The sequence below is a fragment of the Tenrec ecaudatus genome, chromosome 2 (assembly GCF_050624435.1).
Source record: "Tenrec ecaudatus isolate mTenEca1 chromosome 2, mTenEca1.hap1, whole genome shotgun sequence".
In the NCBI taxonomy this organism is placed as follows: domain Eukaryota; kingdom Metazoa; phylum Chordata; class Mammalia; order Afrosoricida; family Tenrecidae; genus Tenrec; species Tenrec ecaudatus.
The window spans coordinates 15,380,107-15,402,496 of NC_134531.1; the positions used below are offsets into that span (position 1 = coordinate 15,380,107).

The 22,390-nt window shown below is 53.0% G+C and overlaps 1 protein-coding gene across 1 annotated transcript in view; it reads right to left on the reverse strand.

Moving 5' to 3' along the window:
• MYO10 (myosin X) overlaps positions 1 to 22,390 on the reverse strand; it is a 195,709-nt gene that overhangs the window by 76,129 nt on the left and 97,190 nt on the right. Inside the window, exons 4-17 of the mRNA XM_075540884.1 lie at positions 21,547 to 21,734; positions 15,719 to 15,853; positions 14,426 to 14,550; positions 13,668 to 13,681; positions 13,490 to 13,574; positions 12,788 to 12,891; positions 7,031 to 7,160; positions 4,965 to 5,083; positions 3,113 to 3,259; positions 2,691 to 2,791; positions 2,488 to 2,554; positions 1,908 to 2,000; positions 375 to 443; positions 103 to 185 (exon numbers count right to left, since the gene is read on the reverse strand). Coding sequence (XP_075396999.1) covers positions 103 to 185; positions 375 to 443; positions 1,908 to 2,000; positions 2,488 to 2,554; positions 2,691 to 2,791; positions 3,113 to 3,259; positions 4,965 to 5,083; positions 7,031 to 7,160; positions 12,788 to 12,891; positions 13,490 to 13,574; positions 13,668 to 13,681; positions 14,426 to 14,550; positions 15,719 to 15,853; positions 21,547 to 21,734 — 1,460 coding nt within the window. The remainder of the gene's footprint in view (positions 1 to 102; positions 186 to 374; positions 444 to 1,907; positions 2,001 to 2,487; positions 2,555 to 2,690; positions 2,792 to 3,112; positions 3,260 to 4,964; positions 5,084 to 7,030; positions 7,161 to 12,787; positions 12,892 to 13,489; positions 13,575 to 13,667; positions 13,682 to 14,425; positions 14,551 to 15,718; positions 15,854 to 21,546; positions 21,735 to 22,390) is intronic.

Consider the following 22,390-nt stretch of genomic DNA (forward strand, 5'->3'; position numbering starts at 1 on the left):
CTGTCCTCTGGGGCCATGGTGACCTATAGGGCCATGGTGAGTCAGCGTGGACTCGATGGCAGTGAGTGTGGCTTATTTTTCTTGAAAAGGAAAGTGACTTGCCGGCTCTCCCGCAGCAGGTCCAGAAGGTCTTCTCTAAAGGAGTCTCTGTTCTTCTCCAGGATCCCCCGGACATCGTAGTGCACCTGGGGTTCAAACATCAAACAGAGGGGCGCGAGCGGAGGCAAGGAGTCACTGCAGGCACGTGCACCTCCCTTTAAAAAGCCAGGCACCTTTCCCGAACTGCCCCGACCCGCGAGTAACTGGCTTCTGGAAGTCCCCCGGCTCTGCATACCGAAGGGGACACGTGGCATTGAGTCACGAAGGTGAGTTACCTCTCCAGCGTAGTGTTTCACTCCAAAATTGTGCACCGCGACTCTGGGCTTCACATAAAAGTGGTTGTTCTAAAAACAAATGAAAAACAGCATATTTCACGGACTGATGTAATGGCATTCCCAACAGGAGCCCTGGTGGCCATGTTGGGTTAGGGTTGGCTACCAACCACAAGGCCAGTGGTTCAAACCCCCCAGCTGCTCCTTGAGAGAAGGATGAGGCTTTTTGCTCAAACAAAGACTTATAGCATTGGAAGCCTACAGGGGCAGTTCTACTGTCCTCTGGGGTCGCTGTGAGTGGGAATCTTCTTGATGGCAGAGTGTGCAGGTGGGCGCAGTGAGAATACACTGCAACAGACAATGAAAACAGTCTTTGATCGGCTCTAGCAACCCCATGGCAGGCTGGGTTATACCATTCATTATAGAAACAACAATTTAAACCCATTGCTGTAAGTTGATTCATAGCAACCCTACAGGGCAGAGTGGAACTGCGCCCTCGGGCTTCTGAGGTCGTCAATCTTCACAGAAGCAGCCAGCCTCCTCTTTCTAACGAGGAACCATTGGTGGATCCAAACTGCAGACCTTGTGATTAGCAGCCCAATTCAGAGTCCACTGTATCATCAGGGCTCCAAAAACCCACACCCACTGCCATCGAATTGATTCTGACTCATACCGACCCTATAGGGCAGAGCAAAGCGGCTCCTGTGGGTTTTCTGAGACTTTAAATCTTGTTGTGAGCAGAGAGCCTCACCTTTCACGCTCAGAGTGGATGGTGGATTAGAACTGCTGACCTTGTGGCTAGCAGGCTCAATGCACACGCCAGTCTACCATCAGAGTTCCTCTTCATGATCTCAAATGCAAACATTTACAAGAATCCTCAAGTGGATTCTGATTCCTAGATGAACCCCATAGAGTAGAATTGCCCCTTTGAGTTTCCAAGACTTTCTGTGGAACAACTGGTGGGTTAGTAACTCAGTAACTAACCCGCTATGCCACCCAAAGCTCCTTCTTACACTCCCCAACCTACCCACAAATGCCAAGACCCCCAAATTCACTGTCATGGTGAATTCTGACTCATAGTGACCCTACAGGGCAGGGCACAACTGTCCCAGTGAGTTTGAGATTAACTTTATGGGAGTTTCTATACAGCAGAAAACCTTGTCTTTCTCCCACAGAGCGGCTGGTGATTTTGAACCGTGGGCCTTGCAGTTAGCAACCAAATACATAACCACTATGCCACCAGAGCCTCTTCATAGTAGGTTGAAAATTCTCAATTCCGTCCCCATGAAACAAGTTTGAGCACACTCTGAGAAGTAGCCCATATATAATCCCGTGGTTTATATAATCCCGTGGCTTATATAATCCCGTGGCTCACAGCAAGGTACCTTTGGCAATAAGGGAGGAGCTTTAGTTTGGGGCAGGGGTGGGGAAGCTACACACAGGAGCCCAAGGCCAGCAGCTTGGAACCCTCGGCTTATGACCTTAACCCTCAGCCTCGCTATCCGGACCTAACGGGAGTGTTTGGCACGGACGTACGGCATGCTGATTGTGCAGCTTCTCCAGTAAGGTGCTGTCGGTGGCTTGTGGGAAATGACTTTCTTCATTGATGAGAGCCAGAAGGCCCAGTTTCTGAAGGAGAAGTTAAGAAGGGTGCAAGAATGTAGCAGTAACCATTCGCCTCCCTTCCCACCACCTCCCTTCCCACCAAACTCTCTCTCAAGTTCAAAGAGGTACTGCAGGTTTCCGGATTGGAGGGATATGCTCTAAAGGAAGCAGATGGGTGAAAATTCCCTATCAACAGACACATTCTAAAAATCGAACCAGCTGGCACGTTGGAGGAGGAGAGGCTCACAACTGGCAGACGGCCTACTTACTGGCACCAGGCGAGGCGTCTAGTGCCAAGCTGAAATGTAGGTAAGGCCCACGCACAGCGAGGTGCAGGGAGACAATAGGGCTTGCCGGGGCCAAGTATGTAAACCCAACCTTTCCCAGGCCCGTGGAGGCTTCCATACGGCCCGCTGTGCCCTGCGAGTTCGCACAGGCCGCTCTCTTCCCGTACAAGTGAACCCGCCCAGCTGGACCCCCGAGGGCCCCAGCCTCTCCCCACACTGCCTACCTTCTCAATCAAGTCCAGGCACTCTCCGTTGTCGAACCAGTCGATGTCTGCCCACACCAGGCCTTCCCTGAGCAAAGAGAAGGGCCAGCCTGGTTCTCTCACACTTTTAAGGTTGATTAATATAAATATAAATAAATAAATATATATATATATAACAATTTATTTTGGCGGGGAGGGAGGAGAGGCCAGGAATTCGAGGTTACCTGCTGTACTCTAGTTGTTCTAAAGAAAAAATGTGCTTGTTGAAATATTCCTGAAGCTTCTCGTTTGCATAGTTGATATTGAACTGCTCAAAGTGATTCACCTAAAAGGGGGGAGACAAGTAACAGGCAATTTTAGTGCTCTGGCCATTAACTTCTGATGATCACACAAGACTGACTCACTGCCACGGGTCAATGCCCACTCCCCCCAACCCTACAGCGCAGGGCAGAACTGCCCCTGAGAGTCTCCCAGACAGCAACCCTCTACGGCAGTCGAAAGCCCCATATGCCACCATTTACAGAGACGAAGCGGAGGTGAAAAACGAAACAGCGAGTCCACAGCGCAAAAGGCCCGCGTGTGTTTCCAGAGCTCTGTCCAGAGACAGGGCAGGAGAGTCAGGGGCCCTCGCCCTTAAGGGCCATACCTCGAAGTTTTCAAACCCGAAGATGTCAAGAATGCCGATGGACTTGAAGTCCTCTTTGCCTTTGACCCTGCTGTTGATCCTCTTGATCACCCACTCGAAGCAGCGTGCGTAAAGTGCCATCGCCAAGGAGTCCCTGCTGTCCACCGCCTGGGGGAGGGGCAGATGCCTTGGGCAGAGAGTGCACCCACCACCGGGCTCCCAGTGGCCCCACATGTCTCCCAGTAGGACTGTGATCCATCGGGTCGTTGGGGGCTGATTTCACAGGAGAGCACCCGGCCTCTCTTCCCAGGCGCCTCGGGGTAGATCTGAACCTCCCACCTTTCTGTCTACACCGCTGAAGGGCTAGTGGTGAAACCAGGGTGCCCCTAGGAGCATGTGGGTGTCTACAGAAACGGTGATGTGGGACCAGTGCCTTTGCTGCACAGTAGGACTGCCCCCAAAAAGCTCCAAATGCACAGTGACCTTGAGGGACAGAGCTGAACTGCCCCTGTGGGATTCCTATGTTGTAACTCTTTGTGGGAGCCGGTTGTCTCATTTTTCTCCAGGGACGTGGCAGGGAGGTCCTAATTGGTGACCTTGCGGTCAGCAATCCAACACGCAGCCCACTGCACTGCTAGGGCTCCTTTAGATTCCCAGCGCCCGCATCCAACTCTGCAAGCCGAGCTGCACGGAAGGAGACAGCCGGACCAGGGTAGACCAGCACACTTTCCCTCACGTTGCAAATAATTAAGAGTCTGAGCTTGCTTTTTTTTTTTTTCTCCACCAGCAGCATTTTCTTATATTCTACTTGAAACACAAGGAGCCCGCGTGGTGCTGTGACCTCTAGCCTCTGGGCTGGTGGTTCAAAGCCAGTAGTCACTCCGATGGAGAGATGGGGCTGTGTGCTCTCGGCAGACACGTACAGTCTGGGAAACCCTGCCGGGGGTGGCTGAGTCATAATCGCTGGATGGCAGTGGGCTTGGGCATCTGGTACGTATGGGCACCTTCTCTGGGTGAGGGCTAGCCCTTCCACTCCTCTGCTCACAGCTCTGAGCTGGGGGGCACAGGGCAGCTGGCCCCAGGTGGCAGCAGAGGGAAAGAATACGCCACACCACCCCGTGGTCATGTGTTCCTTACTAAGGATAATAATTAGGAACGGGGGTCGCACAGTGGTAGCCACGAGGAATGTGGCATTGATTTTTCTACTTTCATCCTTAGGAGAACCCGGCGGAGCAGGGATGGAGTATTCTCTCGTCTCACACAGAAGGAAACCAGCTGCACTGAGCGTTGTAGGAATGGATGCTCTGTGCCGCCCAGTTGGCTCTGGCTCACAGTGACCGCACAGGACGGGGCAGAACGGTCCCATGAGGTTCGGAGACTGCCAATCTTAATGGGAGCAGACCGCCACCTTTCTCCTGCCCAAGGGTGGTGAGTTTTGAACTGCTGACCATCCAGACAACAGCTGAGCCCTGCCACCAGTGCAGCACCAAGGCCCTGCTCCCAAGACCGGCCAGGAGCGAGAGGACAGAGCAGGACCCAGCCTCAGGCATCCTTACACCCACTGGGCAAAGGCTCCCTCATTTCCTCTGACCCTGCGCCCTCTGCAGGTAGATTTGTTTCTTGGTCACCACCATTCCAGTGCCCACACACTGCTCTTTCCTGGCACCGATTTAGGAGGTCTGGCCTGCAGATGTTTATTTTTCATTTCACCGACTGGGTGAGCTGAGCACCCTCTAGCCCTCAGTAGCTCCTGTCTTTGGGGTATGTGGATGAAGGCCACGAAGCAGTGTGTCGTGGCTACCTGTGGTAATCAATGCCTTTGACATGAAGCCGGGAAGACATGGCCGGCCACATGCGGGCACCGAGCTCGTACCTGCTGGACGCTGAGTGGCGTGAGGATCTCCTCTCCCCTGAGGACCATCGATCTCTGAGTCAGTGCGTCCGTGAGCTGCGTCGAGTCCAGCCCAAGTAACTCCGCAGACCTGCCCAGAGCTGGCAACACAAGGACAGACAAGTGTGGGCCCCCGAGATGAACCAGGCTGCTGGCCCCTCTGGACTCGAAGCTAACCGTGCCCAGCGATACCTCATAGCAAAAAACCTGTCAGGTGGATTTCACTGAGAACCCATTTTTGTGGGAAGCCCATCTGGTCCCTGCGTGGATCCAAGGCTCATCGCAGACAAAGGGGGACGGGAGGAACCAGTGACCGTGTGGTTGGGGGGTCCCTGAGATCCTGCAAGGGGGTTGTAAGGCCAGAACCCCTTCTGTGAGCATAACTCGGCTGTGACCTGCTTCTTGACTCGTGCTCTCTCCGTTTCAGAGGCTCCGTGACGTGTGGTGCCCCAGCACGCAGAGCCCAGAGTGCAGGGACCGAGGGCGGAGAATCCAGCATCTCCACCAACCCTAGGCAGAATGGGGACTTGCAAACGGGTGCACTAGTTTTTGAATGGTGAGGTCGACGTTTTATAACAAAACCACCTATTCTAGTAGGCAATGGGATCACTCTTTTTCAACGAAGGAAGGCTTTTTTTAAAAAGCACTAACTAATCATAGCGATCTGCAGACACAAGAGCTTCTGTGTGGGGGGGGTGTCCCTCTGTGACATCTAAGAATATCGAGAGACTGCCTATCACCCCCACCCCATTCCCCCCAGACTTCCTGGAGCCATGGAGGCTGGATGAACCCCACCCCCAAAAAAAACCAAAAAACAAAAACGACTGCCCCGAGCTAAGTTTTAAACCTAAAGGCAAGATCATCTCCACCCATCCCAAGAAAGCCAAGCCATAGGCTGTGCTGAACCAGTAAGGAACACGGAACCGTCTCTACGGTATCCCGCTGGGCACAGCAGCCCCGCAGGGCATGGCGGTGCAGAGGGGAAGTGCTTTCAGGCTGCTGGGGAGCGGCAGCTCGGAGGAGGAGGGAGAGGATGATGGCACAACTGAAAGACAGACTGGACGGGGCTGCCGTGCAGGCACCCCAAGTGTTGACGTGGTGTTTGTTCGGCTTCGTGTATTGCAAATCATCAACAACAAAATGATAAGATTTTAAAATAAAGAGTGTCAGGAGCTCCTGGGAACAAACCATTGGAAAGCAACTGTTGGGGGAGAGCTGCCCACCCCCTACCCCGATCTCTTCTGAACTCCACCCACCTCCCACCCCCAGCCTGTGTCCTCAGTGCTTCCATCAGAACAAGGAAAAGCAGCACACGCGGAAAACGGGCTCTCTGGGTGCCAAGGGGCTTCGCGGAGCTTCTGGCAAACACCCGCTCTCTCCATGCCATCTTTTCCCAGACTCCTGGAAGCCGCCTGGTATCCGAGCACCCCACCGTGAGAACCTATGTCTGAGATGCGGCTGCCCAGGAGAGAAATTGCTCATCCAGGACCGGGGCTGGTGGCAGCAGAGCTGAGGTGAAACACAGCCGTGACCCACGGGGCCACCCCTCAATCTACGGGGTCTCGGGGCTTCCCGGGCATGTGACGTATCAGGCAAAAGCCTGGGGCACCTTGGGCTAACTAGGACAGAGTGACTCAGTGTTCTTTCTGCATCCAATCTCTAGAGACGGCCCCATTTCCACTTCGTGAAACCCTTTTATTTATTAAAAACAGCAAGAGCTTGGTCAAGAATAACTTTGTACGCCTTCTGGCCTTTTCTGGACTGATGCTTCCCATCAGGGGGCTCTCTGTTCCAGGGCCACATGGAGACACATCGTGGGGCGGCCTTCCTCGCATCTCCTCAAGGCTACATGTGCTTGGTCACACTTTGTGTAGGAATTTCCCTTTTCAGAATCCCCGATTCCCAGGGACCCGCATGGGCACCGAAGGCTGGCTGGTTGGCTATCTCTCTCTCTCTCTCTCTCTCTCTCTGGTTGTTAAGTAGCCAACTTTAAGCAAGACCCCACCAGGGAGGGAGGGAGGGCGATTGGGACGGGGGAGCGATCTCACCTGTTTTGAAGGAGACCTGGGCTCCACCAGCAGTGATAAATTCTATGTTCCCCAGATGGAGTATGCCGGCCAGCAGCCGCAGAACCTCCCGGACCTCCTCCTTACTGAACTGCATCACCTCCATTGCCGCCTGGAAGAGAGAATCGGAGCTCACGAGTGCTGCTTTCTCACGCTGAGGACATGGCCCAATGATCAGGTGCCCTGGTGGTACAGTGGCTATGCATCGGGCTGGTGTCCGCATGGTCACAGCTCCATGGGAGAACGGAAGGCTGGGCTTTCTGCTCCCTTACATAGCTGCAGTCAGCATGGACTCAAGGGCAGGTGGGTTTGGTAATGTCTTAGTTCTAGAGGTCAGAGGAGGCAGAGGTCAGCGCTTCACAGATTGAAGGTGAGCATTTGCACGGACAGACACAGCCATTGCTGGGGGACTGACTGGGGTTGCCCCCACGCGGGGCAGAGTGGAAGTACACCCCGTGGGGTTCTCAGTGGCTGGCTCCCCTGACGTGGCGGATCAGGTCTCGCTCCTGAGGTGCCACAATCCCGGGAGAACCAATCTTTCGGTCAGCAGCCACGTGTGTCAGCCCCCTGCAGCACCAGGGGCTCCGCCCAGACAAGAGGAGAAACCGCAGCTTGCTGCCCTGGAGTCAATTCTGACTCACGGCCACTCTGAAGGACAGAGAACTGCCTCTCTGGGTCCCTAAGACTGTATATAACTCTTCACGGGAGGAGAGAGCCCTGCCTTTCTGCCAGAGAGGGCCTACTGGCTTCGAACTTTGGACCTTTCGAATCACAGTCTGACAAAGAACCACTATGCCACCAGCAATAGAAATCCCAAGGAAGTACTGTAGGATGCTCAACATGACACCCCCTAGCCGGTGGAAGAGACACCTCAGGGCGTCAGAATGAAGGCAGGGCCGAACAAAGACCTAATCTACAGATACCAAAACATACAGAAACACACAATTGCTTTCTTCACACACAACCCCGTGGGGACGTCTAGTCAGTCCAACCCACAGGGACACTAAGTACCCAATTGGTGACCACCCGTAAGAATCCACCACCTGCTCCTCTGGCGAACAGAACTGGGGGAAGACTCCCGGAAAGCTTACAGCCAAGGGGCCCTCAGGGGACAGCTCCCCTCTGTCCTAGAGGGGGGCTGTGCGTGTTTATACGCGGCGGGGTTAGGAGGTACTAATGGCACAAGACCCCGCGGTGTAAAACATTGGGCCTGGTCGCTCCCAGGACGACGCTAGGTGAGTGTCTCTTGTTCCTTTTGGAAAAACAGCTGGCAGAGTAGCTACCCAGGTTCAGACCTGCCGCGCCTAGAAGGCGTCCCATCCCGGCTCTAGTTTCCACTTCTAGAAGATTTTTATCTTGATGAAGGGAAGGGCTGTTAATCCCAAGGTTTGCTGGAAATGGCCCGTCTCAACACAGCTCGAGTCAGGTGTTTTATGAAGGACGCATGAGAACCGCTCCTTTGCTACTGTGACTGAGGAAGCCGTGGTCTCCTGAGAAGAAACCGAACCCACCAGTCCACCGAGGGCAGAGTTGACAGGAAGCGTGAGACACAGAGCAAACTCGGATGGGAGATGGGGAGGAGGAAGCCGCCCAGGGCTTTAAATGGAGACCCCACAGGGAAACGCCCCTCTGGTGCTTCTCAGACATGAAAAGTCTCCTTTATTTAGAGGGAAATAAACAATAATGTCGGAGGAGGGAAAGGGAGAAGAGGAAATAAGGGGGGTCCAGACAATAGACAGGAAACCCTTTGTGAGAATTAAAGGGAAGGTCGAATGGCTTTACTCAGAGAAACCTCAGGACAGACACCAGGCAGGCACTTCTTGCAGGGGACAATGGAAATGCACAGCAAAACACATTCCCCCGAACACAGGGGGGTGAGTCAGGGTCAATGTGAGTTTGCCTGTCAGAATTTAGCAAAAGCAATCGTTCTTGCAGGATAAGCCTTGAAAGCAACAAATAAACCAGTCTGGTAAAAAAAAAAAAAAAAAAGAACCGTTAGTCGTTTCTATGAATTAGTATAATTCTCCTGGAAAAACAGGACGATTTTCCAGCAGCATTGTACTAGGGCCGCTGAAGACTGAAGTATGAGATACTTAAAAATACATCTGTCATTTTAACATCTGAAAACAACGCACAATAAAACCCCAAACCCGCAAGATGTTCAGAGAGGCCGAGGGCAGGCCTTCCTCGCGGCACTGTGCCTCCATTTGGATAAACTGAGGGTGGGTGGCAGCCCTGCCTGGAGCCGGCTCTCGGCGTGGTTTTCCCACCGCCGGCATGCACGCCGTGCCTGCGCGTCAGGTGAACGGCCGTTTGCCTACGCACGCTCTTCACGGTGGTGCGGCGGCGGCACAGCCCACTGCACGGCAGGGACCGCAGAACCCACACGCACACCGGGCTCGAGGCTGGCTTTCTGGAGGTGACCTGGCCCCGAGCCCTGACATTTCTCAAGAGGAAACATGTTCTCAAGAGTCACACAAACCAAGATTCTACGCTGGCCACCTAACCCGACGTCTAGAAGCTATAACGGACCACCCAACTCTACTGTTCTCTAAGGACACGCACGGTGTGAAAGAGAAGCCTTCCGTTGACTCTCCCAAAAGTTCCACACCCAGCATGTGTCCAGAGAGAAGTCTCATATGCAGGAAGAAGGAAAACAGCTTTCTTCATACAATATCCAGCGCACCACCACCCTAAGACGAGTGAGGAGAACGAAAGAACTCTAACTCTCCAACAATCGGTTAGAGCCGACCTGGGAAAGAAGCGTCTCAGACCACGGCCAGAGTGCTGCGCAGAGGCCAGGATGGCGAGCTTCTCACGTACTCTGGAAATGCAGTCAGGAGAGACCCGAGACCCGCCCTGGAGAAATGCCTCAAGCCTGGGAAAGCAGAGGGGCCGGAAAAGAGAGGAAGACTCTCAATGGGATGGATGGAAGCAGGGACTTAACAATGGGCTCAAGCACAGGAACCGCTGCGAGGTCGGCGCAGGACACGGTGCTGGGTTGTTCTGTTGTGCACACGGCCGCTCCGGGTCGGTACCTAACAGCGACACCACCACCAGAGTCCCAGGGATGAGTAAATGGTTGATTACGTGATGACGCGCTGATGAAGAAGGTTTTAGACAAGATCTTTCTACTGAAAAAGAAGGGCCTACAAGGTAAATAACTATCGAAATTTAAAGATATTTTACCTGTGGCTCATTTGAAAAGTTAAAAGCAAAGAAATGTGGTTAGAAGTGGTGGAGGTCAGGTAAAAGGAAGACGATGTCAGGGGTCCGTAGAGAAGAAGAATGTTTGGAAACTGGTAGCAATTGTACAATTTCTGCTTGATGTGATTGAGCTACGGAATGATCTATGTATTAAATCCCAACTAATAATAATAAAAGAATTGTTTCTTATTCTCTAGATTTTTAAATGGTGTTAGAGACCCAATGAAGATTTAGCTAAATAATTATGAAGTAACTACATCCTATGCCCTGGGAGGTAATTATAATCTTGCAGGATAAATCTTAGATAAATAAATACATGATAAAACTGGTGAAAAGACATCTACCTACCAGGGCTTTACAGAGCCCTAAAATGAGAACGGAATTTCAAAAATAAGCACAGAACAGGAAAATGGAAATACTAAATGAAACCATCAAACACATATCCCACTTTTAATAAAAGGTTTGTTGTTTTTTCCGTAAGTCCAGGGACAGCTCCTTAAACAACATGGAGCAGCAAAGTGTGCCAGGAAAGCAGAAGGGCTTACTACAGCAACCCGTTGGTGACTTCTTTGTTTTGGAGCCTAATGTAAAGTGAATCTGTTAATTAGGTTGAGTAGGGAGATCAGTGGTAATTGCCTTAATTAGACCAAGGGGGTAATTAAATGGCTGCAACCAATTACCACCAGCACATGGGCGTGTGGGCTCACAGAGCAGTGGGCTGGCCGCTAACTACTTCTTTACTGGCCTCTCGGCCCCCCACCCCCGAGCCACTTGAAGACTTATTATAATTATCTGATTCGAGCACCTGGCTAGAGACGGAAAACACAGGAAGTTCTCAGTCTGGCGCAGAAACCCCACAGCCACATTGGCACCAAGCTGTACAGCCTGCTTCCAACAAGGCTGCTGTTTCCAAGCACCTTGACAAGCTCAAGGTGGAGGGCGTGTGTATGTGGGCAGAGGGTGGGGCAGAGCTGTGGCACAGTCTCCACTATCCACAAGCCGAGGACGGACGCCAGGCCCACCGCACCAGGAGTCAACAGAGAAGAAGTGCCAGTGGAAGGCAGCCTGTAGCCCCAGGAGAAGCCCTGCTGGAGAAGTGGCTTCAAGGTGGGCTGCTAACCTCAAGGTTAGAAGTTCGAAACCACCAGCCTCTTCTGAGAAAGCGCTTTCTATTCATGTGAAGAGTTACCATCTCCCAAACCCTTACCCTGTCCTATGGGGGTGCTGTGAGTCAGCATTGACTCAGTTATAGTCAGTTTTAGAGCCCAGGGTTGTTTTGTTTTTTAAAGTTTAAAGAGCTAAATGTTCTTTAAGTTTTCCATCAAAATTTTATTTCCCTTTGGCCTAAATGGAGAAATTCATGTTTGCTTGTTTTTTTTTAAGTTGCAATAGATTTTATTTTTTAAATCATTTTATTGGGGGCTCATACACTTATCAGAATTCATGCATTCATCCATCGTGTCAAGCACATTTGTGCATTTGTTGCCATCATCATTCTCAAAACTTTTGCTTTCTACTTGAACCCTTGGTATCAGTTCATTTTTTCCCCTCCCTTCCCACTCTGCTCGCCCCTGCATGTTTTTTAATTACTTTAATAAATCATTTTATTGGGGTTCTTACAGCTCTTCTAACAACCCATGCAACCAGTGTATCAAGAACATTTGTACACCTGTTGTCATCATCCTTTTCATTTACTTTCTACCTGAGCCCTTGCTATCAGCTCTTTTTTCCCTTCCCTACCAACCCTCCCACCCTTGATAAGTGATTACCATTTTCGTATCTTACACCGTCCACAGTCTCCCTTCCCCACGTTTCTGTTGTTCATCCATCGATCCTTGAGACCATTCCCCCTTTCTCCCCCCACCTTCCCCCTACCCTCATGGAATCGATGCTCCCATTATTGCTCCTGAGGGGTTTATCTGACCTGTTGATGATAGAACTAGTCAGGTGGGTACTCCTACTGGTGGACCCCCAGCTTCCCCGGGTCAGGCCACCGGAGAGCTAGTTCCTGGGGTCCTGCGCATCTGAGCAAGTCCATGGCAGCGCCGGCCCTCAGACCTGAGAAGACTGTGTCACCAGGCAATTCGCATGTACCAGCTGAGGCTGTGAGACCCGGAGGGATGGGCTACCAGTGCCCACCAGAACCCACGTGGGAAGGTTTTCTTCTGAGCCGGCAGAACTCTCGCAGCTCTGCTCACTCCAGGTGGAGCCCGGGGGGTGGGGGTGCATTTTCATTTGCTTTATGGATTGGGGGGGGGAGCAGAGACAATCTGAACACTGTTCTAATAAACCACCCATGTGGCTTGCCAGACCCAGCCTACACACACATCTCTGGCACACAGGAGAGTCCCTGAGCTCCATCCTAGCCTGGTGGAGCTGAGCCCCCTCCTGGGCCGGACACGGAGAACTTCCTGTGGTTGCAATGGCTTTGGTCTGCATTTTGACCAAAAGCAAACAAAGACATATATACAGTTTTTTAACACAAAGGAAGCCTGCCCCTCCCAACAGGGCCGAGAGGGGAAAGGAACTTACGATGACGTCCTGAAAGGTCCCCTGGTCATTGATTGTCTTGTCTGCCGTACACCCAGACTGATTCAAGTAGTGGTAGTTTTCAGGCATAGATAAATAAAACTCTTCTGCAGAAAAAAAAAAATTATGAAGATCACGATGATGACTTTAACCTGGACACCTGACAGCCCAAGGTAAGACAAGAGCCAGAGACAAGTTTCTCCTGGGCTGCTCTGGAAAACACGTGGACACGGAGTCCCGGGACCCTCACCAGGTCCACGTACATGCGTTTGTCAGAAGTTCGCTTACGGATGTGTATTTGTCAAAGTGAAGGCAAGAGCATTCGTTTGTCATCAATATCACGGGAGGATCACAAAAAAAGGGAAAACTCAAAGTGTGTGGGGGGGTGGGGGGGGAGGAAGCCAATGATATAAAACTCAAGTGTTTAGAAATTAGTTCTGGGCCTGCACGGCTCCATTCAATATTCTGCAGAAATACTCTGAATCAGAAAGGCCCCCAGGCCCCCAAAGCAGCCAGGCCCCTCCTGCCACTCGCTGTCCCCCACCAGCTCCACACCGCACTCAGTGAGTGACTCTCAGAACCCTAAGGGACACTTCATTTCAGGAGTAGAGGACCACGCCCAAAACACTGCCTTCTCTCCCCTGGTGTGGCCCACTGGTCACCCAGCGGGAGCCGCCGAGTCTGGGTGGGGGGGGGGGTACTCACCTTTGTCCTCTGTCCCCAGCCCTGCCAGCAGTGCATAGAATATGTGATAATTCCTCTCCCCGGGATTCTGTCGAACTACTCGGTTCTGCGGAGGAAAACCATGTGACATGCAGGGAGCCTCGCTGGCCCCCACCAACCCCTGCTGCAGCCTGTCCGCGGGGAAAGCCTGCCCACTTACCTTCTCTAATAAATCTGCACGTGGCACGCAACAGCGGGTCAAGGGGCACAACAGGACAAGGCGGGCTCCATCTGTTTCCAGTGTTCTCGTCTGTGCTACCCCGGCCATTGCGGCTTATCCCCACAGGGACCCGGGACCTGGGGACTTCAGGTGTCAATGGACACGCAAAGCAAACACAGACCAGGACACCTCATTCCAGCTCAAACCCAGAGACCCAAGGGGCCAAATGACTCCACTGAACGGACTTTCCAGCCATACGGATGTTGGGTGAGAAATCTCATTTGTTTTTTTGTTGGGGGTGGGGCTATTGTTTTAATTGTTTTTTGTTGGGGGGGGGCATTGTTTTAATTACTGGCAGTATATTGGGAATTCCCAACAGAAATATTGTGCTTTAGGTCATGGAATGAAGTCATAGGTCAAACATACTATCAGAGCCATCACCAGGCAACTCAACCCTAACTCGTTTGCATCGAGTCGATACCAATTCGTGGCGACCCGAGAGGTCAGGGTAGAAGGGCCCCCGTGATTTCCGAGACTGCAACTCTTCACAGGAATCAAAAGCCTCCCCTTTCGCCCTCGGAGCGGCTGGGGGTTTCCAGGGGCTGACCTTTCGGTGGAGCCCACCACCCCACCAGGCAGACACCCATCCCTAGCTAGAGCCAGAGACGAGACGTCTTCCCGCGTTCTTTCTCTGTCTTGTCTGTGCTTACTGAGAACACAGCTAAGCGCCGCGGTAAAAGCCCCATCAAGCAGGATACAATCTACGACTCGCCCGCCCTGTATATTCCCCTTCTGGCAGATGCTCAGCTGAATGAACTTCCCGAAGCGACTGGAGTTGCTGTTGTACACGGTCTTGGCGTTGCCGAAGGCTTCCATGATGGGGCTGAGAGAGAGAGAGAGAGAGAGAGAGAGAGAGAGAGAGAGAGAGAGATGAGACAGCAGAGTGTGTCAGCAGGGTGGGGGGCCAGGAAGAGGCTCTCTCCACATCCAAACCAAACTCACTCTGATCCCACAGTGACCCCATAAGCAGACCTGCCCCCGTGGGTTTCCCAGACAGTAGCTCTTCAGGGGAGTAGAAAGCCCACACGAGTCAGGGGGTTCCATAGAAAAAGGCCATGCACACTCATACTCTAACCACCAGCAAAGGTCTGCCTCTGGACCTTCTACCTATCCATCGCCCATCTCTGGGCCAAGCCAGGTCACTTCGTATCTCACCAACTTCCACAGGGGGCCGCGGCAGAGCAGGGCTTAGCAAAATCTGTTTTGTGAAGGAGCGAGCACAAGAACGTTTCGGCGTAGTGGGCCATGTGGCCCTCGTTCAAGGGCTCAACCCTGCCACTAGCCCCGGAGAGCAGCCACGTATAATGTGCAAAAACAAACGAGGTGGCAGGATTTGGGCAGCGCGCCCTCTCGTGCCGAACCTTGGCCCAATCTCCAAGTGATTGGCTGTCTCGCATCCCATTCGTTTCTAAAATCTTGCCAGGGAATGAGAACTTCAGATGCCACCTTACCACACACACACCTCTCCCAGTTCTGAGGCTCAGTGCCCTGAGACCTACCAGTGGTCGTCAGCCACAGGTGCCATTGAGGCTCCCAGAATGCCCCACCTGCTCACCCTGAACTTCGGAACAGCTGCGGGGCCTCGCCTGTCTCCTCGCTAAGCCCCCTGGGCCACAGTGCTCAGCAGGTGAAATGTCTCCAGGTCCCAAAGCTTCCTGAGAGCTCATCAGCTTTCTTCCCTTCCACACCCTCCAAGCCGCCCCCTCATTGAGCCTGGGCCCTCCACGCTCTGGGGCGGCTGGAGCCTCGGCCTCTCAGGAAGGAAGGGCGCCATCCCTGGGCCTTCACTGATGGTGGGGGCAAAAGCACCCAACACAGGAGGGGTCCGGGGGGTATCAGACAGTGATCACCATATGCACCTTGGGTACATTAAAAGAGTCAGGAAGCAGAACCAAGAGCCCAGGCGGTCTGAATTCTCCCTTCCGCAAGCAGGGCCCTGCATGAAGCCAACCACGAGACAGGCCACGCAGAGGAGGAGACATGTGAAATACCTGCTCTCCAGGATCGCTTGCTCCACGCACGACGTCTTCTCCTGCGAGGACAACTCCAGAGACTGCTGGCTGATGACCGAGAGGAACTTGAGGATGAGCTTGGTGCTTTCTGTCTTCCCGGCCCCGCTTTCGCCGCTGGAAGACAAAATCCCAGTGGGTGGAGAGGTGTGCTTCTAAGTTGAATGGGACCAAACCAGCACGGTCACCCTGTCCAACTCGCTAGAGCAAACACCGCTGAACAGGGAGGGAGGGGAGAGGTTGGAATGTCTCAAAGAACCAAGTGCGGAGGAGGCCTGTCGCCCCTTGGGTCATGCAGGTTCCACAGAACACACGTCCAGTTCGCCCACCCAGTGAGGTCAACCCTCACCATGAGGACACACATCCAGGTCGCCCGCCCAGTGAGGTCAACCCTCACCATGAAGGTGCTGGGACCGAAGGTGCATTGCTCAGAGGCCACATTCTCCCAGAGGGCCCTTGGCAGAGGCCCCCAAGAGCAAGCACCCCAAGAGGGGCTGGATCAGCAAAGGTTCACTAAAAAGGGACCCCATTCATTGCACAAGCCCGAAGCAGGCAGAGAAATGCAAAAGAAAGAGGGATGCATGGGGGTGTTGGACAGGGGCTGCAGGCTCCTGAGCACGTGGACTCATTCTGGTCTGATGAGGCAGCAGTTACGCGGCCTTGTCGGAATTTAGGTCAAAGTGTCTGGGCCCCATGGAGGGAGGTCCCCATGGTATGAGGGATGTTTTCACTGGAACAAGCCCCCAGGACCTCTCAAAGCAGCCCTTGGGCCTCAGTGTGGAACTCAGAGGCGAAGGTGGGGGATACACATTTGGGAAGCCGCGAGTCTTAAAAGCAAAACTGCAGGCTGGTCAGAAGAGGCGTTGTGGGATGCTGGCGGGGTCTAGTGTGATGGTTACATAATTTCTAGCCAACTTGAAATATGAAAGTGCAGGGGTGGAGTCCAGCCTGTCAATCAAGTCGCTGCGTGAGGGTGGCTCCTTGTGGGCGTGACCTTCTCAGAAGGAGGGTCCTGGGAACCTCCCCTCTCTCCCTGCCTTCACCTTCCTGCTGATGAGTCCCATAGAGCCACACTAAGACCTGCAGAGTCCCGTGGTGCTTCCATTGTCATTGGATCCACAAGACTTTGCACTCGCCAGCCAGTGCTGTGCCTGCATTCGCATCATGGCATGTGGCTGCGCGAATCAGAGGGGGACTTTTGGACTAGTACCAGACTTATGGACTCATGTTGGACTTATGGACTTGATCTGGACTAGGCTGGAATGTTTGCTGATACGTAATCACTTAATACAAAATTTTCCCTTACACACATATATGAGGGTCTCTGGATTTGTGTCACTAGTCGGCCTGGCCGAACGCACAGAGCGAATGTACTGTGGATTGCCATGATGTTCTGGTTAGATGCCCTCCAGCCTGTTCTGACTTGTAGCAACCCTGAGCACCACATGACATGCTGACAAGTCCCGCGCCATCCTCACAACTGTATCATGTTTGAGTCCATTGTTGCAGCCACTGTGTCCACCCATCTTGCCAAGGACCTTCCCGTTGTTTTGCTGCCCCTCCACTTTATGTCGTGGGCTACTAACCACAGGTCAGCAGCTAGAAACCACCAGCCGCTCTCTACTCCTGTGACCCTCTGGATGCTCACAGGGCCAGTTCTACTGTCCTGTGCAGTCTCTGAGTCAGAATCGACTGTCTGCTTCTACTTTATCAAGCACACGTGTTGCTGTGAGAACAAACAAATCTGTCTCGGAAGTACAGCCCTTCAAAGCCAGGATGGTGAGGCTTCAGCTCAGGTACTTCACACATGTTATCAGGAGGCACTGGACTATGGAGAAGGACATGATATTTGGTAAAGCAGAGAAGCAGCGAAAGAGAGGAAGACTCTTGTGCCAGTTACATAATCTCCTGTCAACTTGAGCGAAGGGGTGGAGTCTAGTCTAGCCTGGCAATCAGGTCATAGCCAATGAGGCCTGTGTGGCCATGGCCTTCTCCTGAGGATTTTGGAGTCTTCCTCCATGGAGGCGGGACGCACACTCTCTCTGCTTCATCTTCCTGTTGACAAGCCACACGGAGCCAAGCTGATGGCAGCCAGAGCCCTGTAGATGCTTCCGCCACCACTGGATCCACAAGACTTTCCACCACCATCTCCCTGCATTCGGCATCATTGCATGTGCTGCGTGAGTCTGAAGAGGAATTTATAGACTGGTATTGGACATATGGGGCTAATACCAGACTTATGGATTTGATCTGGACTGGGATGTTTTACTTATTTCTAATCATTTTATTGGGGCCTCATATAACTCTTATCACAATCCACACATACATCAACTGTATAAAGCAGATTTGTACATTCATTACCCTCATCATTCTCAAAACATTTGCTCTCCACATAAGCCCCTGGCATCACCTCATTTTCCCCCCTCATGAACCCTGATAATTTATCAATTATTTTGTCATATCTTACACTGTACGACATCTCCCTTCACCTACTTTTCTGTTGTCCATCCCCCAGGGAGGAGGTTATATGTAGATCCTTGTAATCAGTTCCCCCTTTCCAACCCCACCCTCCCTCCACCATCGCAAGCGGTATAACCACTCACACCACTGGTCCTGAAGGGGTCTTCTGTCCTGGATTCTCTGTGTTTCCAGTTCCTATCTGTACCAATGCACATCCTCTGGGTCTAGTCAGGTTTGTAAGGTAGAATTGGGATCATGATAGTGGGGGAGGAGGAAGCATTTAGGAACTAGAGGAAAGTTGTATGTTCCTCGTTGCTGGACCCTGACCGGCTTCGCTGGACTGGGGTGTTTCAATAGACAATTACTCTTTGACACACACAGGAGCGTCTCTGGGTTAGTTTCTCAAGTCAGCCCAGACCACACAACACTTGATGGGATGGATTTGGCACAGCGGCTGCACAAGGGGCTCACACATCATGGTGAGGACGGCCCGGGAATGAGCGGCGCTTCCTTCTGTCGTAGTGTCTCTGAGTCCGAACCAACTCAACGGAGCCTTAACCACGACAAACCCTATTCATTCCACAAATGCTCGTCAGGGTGTTAGGTCCTGGAGGAAAAAGCTCAGGTCCTGCTCTCATTTTCAATCTCAAAAGTCCAGTCAGGCCACCCCCCAGCCACGGGAGCACGAGCTATGGCCCGAGTCGCTTTCGTCCAAGACAAATGTTTCGGCTGTTGTTTCAATTCTACTGTTTCTACATATTTTCCTAGAATTATAAAAGAAAGAGAGAAATAGTCTGAATATCCATGGATCAGTCCAAGACGTTGGTAAGAAGGAAATCACACTCCAGCGTTTGCAAGAGCCAAAGTTACAGGCATGTCCAGATCCTGTCCTGGGCACTGCCCACCCGAAGGGGCCTTGTATGGGACCAGTGAAACCCAGCCACACAAGACAAGCAAGCGCCAGAGCAGAATGTACTCAACTCTTCCAGTGGACCTGTGGCCTGACTGGGTTAAACAACCACCCAGAACCTGTTAAGTAAGTTAAAGGGTACCCACACCCGGGAGCACCTCCACTCCGTCCTAGCGGGTCACTGGGCATCTTGGGACGGGCTCACCAGCAGGAGGTGCGGTGGCTGGGTGCCGGCCTGTGTGTGAGGCACGGACAACTGCTCCACAGGGTTTCCTCGATCTTTATGGGGCAGCGGACAGAGAGGTCCCTTCTAGCATATCAGACCCGAGGCACTGGCCACCCACTAGCTGAGCACCTTGGTCACGTGGCACACGAGAGAGAAAAGCTGATCTTCGAAGCCCTGCCCAGCTCCAAAACAGGCTTACGCCTTGGTGTGAAAGGTACTAAGCTCTATCTGTTGCAGCAGCAGTGTAAAAACAACAGTGGTGAGGATGGCTGGGGGCTGGGCAGCGTCTCCGGACTCCATGCCACCTAAGAGCAGCAGTGGAACAAGAGAAGTTCAGGGAGGCACAGACTTAACGCACGCGGCTGCCAGCCAGACAGTGGGAACCCCACGTCCACCCAGACATGCTCTCTGGGACATAAGTCCTTTAAATCTCTCTGTGGCGCAGTTCCACTCGGACACTCCAGGGGGCACCATGAGCAGGGTGCTGACTGCACCGCCGGCACATAGTTTTCAGACCTGTAATACCCCTTGTGCCCACTGGGGGGCAGCTCAAGCCAAGGAACCACAAACACAGGCTCCTGGGCACAACCATGTTTAATTCACATTCCCAAGTCTCCAGTTCCCAGTCTCAGCCCCCACTTAAAACACACACACACCCTGCAGAGAACTATTAAAAACTAAAACACATTTTAATGAGAAACCTACTCTGAAAGTCTGTGTTTCAGAGTCAGTGCAGGCAAACAGTTACTCTTTTCACACTAACATTACACAATGGGGCTTTCTATTTGGGATCAACGCTCCTTATCCCCAAGGGCGGTTATGTTTTAAGGACCAATCTTCAGTCTTGGGCATGGAAATGCCAACAGCTCTCAGATCTATTTTCTATAAAGGAGGACGTTTCAAAACTTGGTGGGAAACTTTCTCCACATCCCTTCGTTTTCCATTCCATCCCCCCACATGCCTTCTGATGGCCCTCACGTCTCCCGGACTCGGGACATGTTATCAGGAGACCAGTCCCTGGAAGAGGACATCACGCCTGGTAAGTGGAGCGGCAGCTAAAAAGAGGAAGACTTTGGGCAAGATGGATTGACCCACGGCTGCATCGCTGGGCTCAAAACCTAAGAACGATGGTGAGGAGGGTGCAGGACCGACGGACGGATGGACGTAATGGCGCCTGAAAGCAGCATGAATGTGTGTACGCACACCCTCAGATCTCACTTGGTTTCCAATTTCTTCTGAAGCTGCTCCACTGAGCAAATGACTAGGCACACTATCAGCTTTTTTTTTTGTACTGTAAGTAAGATATACAAGCAAATATTTAGGGATGGAAAACATTATCTGAAGCTTCCTTCAATAGGCGGAGTTCTTTCTTTCTGGGAATCGGAGGAACTTCTGTTTCGTAGGCTGACGTGGTGCCCTTAGATCATGCCCTTTGTCCCTTCCGTGAGGTCATCTAAAAGCACCTACAAACGGGCTTCACCTGGGGAAGGAGGCGTGCCCTCACTGGGGGGTGGGGAGCTCTGTATAGGTCAGCCGACTCCTTTCAGTTTTGCAAGTGAGCTCTTTGGCCACGGTCCACAGGGACTTAGTGGAGGCCGTGACCATGCAGCTTGCCAACTGTTTGCACACCGCACCTTGCCCTCAGGTGACTCTGGAGAGAAACCACCTACCCAGGTGCTGGTTCCCCTTAAAGGGACAGACACATACAGACAGGTTTGGGGTACAGGCGTGATCCCTTTCAGTTAGTCGCATATGTTAATTCCGATTTGTTATTAAAAACAAACAAGGGACCTGGCGTGGGGTAACTGATTAACCTAGTAACATGCTCGGGGATTCCGCTCTATCTCAGCATCCGTCTGGGGCAGTCCGAGCTTGGAGGAGACACCCTGATTGTCCTCTGGTTCCTGGAGCAACACAGGTGAAGGAGAGGCCGGAGCAGGAGGAAGACATGGACCATGTGGCCCAATGCTGCTATGAGCAGCTGCCTCTCCTGCCATGAAGACGGGAGGGAGTAGATAGTCCCCGACAACTGTTACTGAACCCTCTGGGGGCAGGTGACTTTCCTGCACACGTCCACAGTCCACAGGCAGAGCGGGCACAGAGAAAGGCAGGCAGGAGCAGGCGCCAGTCTGGTCCTGCCCACACTGTGGTTCACAGTGTCACCTCTCAGGGCGGCATGCTCCCAGGCCCCGTCCCCGGCCGCGGGACACTGACCTGATGAGGATGCACTGGCTGTCCTGCCGCTTCCAGAGGCAGCGGTAGCACTCGTTGGCCACGGCGAAGATGTGGGGCGGGATGTCCCCCAGGTGGTGCCGGCTGTACTGCTCCATGGTGGCGCGTTCGTACAGGCCCGGGAGCTGCTTGTAGGGGTTCACGGAGGTGATGATGGAGCCGATGTAGGTCTGCAAAGACACGGCACAGGGTTACCCTCATCACTCGGGGGACTGGGGGGTCCCGGCCAGGGCCTCCCCGCTGTCCACCCTGGATACAGCCACCTGCTCCGTGGGCTCCTCTTAGAGGCAGCCCGGTCACTGCCCAGCGGGGCAACAGCCTGAAGCAGCTTCCACAAATCCACCGCACTGAGCGGACTTAAGTGGAAGGGGACGTCCACGCCCCACTACACACCTTTCTGTTTGACGTGAAAAACCGGGTCATTCTGAACCCACGAGGGCGGCCAAGGAGAGCCACCCCAGAGACAAGCCAATGCAGGCCCTGCGACCTCTGCTCCCTTCACCAAGGCAGTCCCAGCCCCTTCCTGCCAGGGGACGCATTGCCATGGCAGAGCGAGGGACGGAGCAAGGACGCTTTTGAAAATAGTCAAGCCCGTAGAAACCTGTCTGAGGAACCTAAGCACGCAACACCCCACTCACAGAGAGCAAGGATACAGAGCTCTGTCTCAGATACCTTGGACATGTCATCGAGATGGGCATCACGCGTGGCAAAGCGGATGGGCAGGGAAAAAGAGGAATGCTCCCAAGGAGACGGACTGACACGGCGGCTGCAGCGATGGGCTCCGGCGTGGGGACGATTGGGAGGAAGGCGCAGGGCCGGGCGGAGG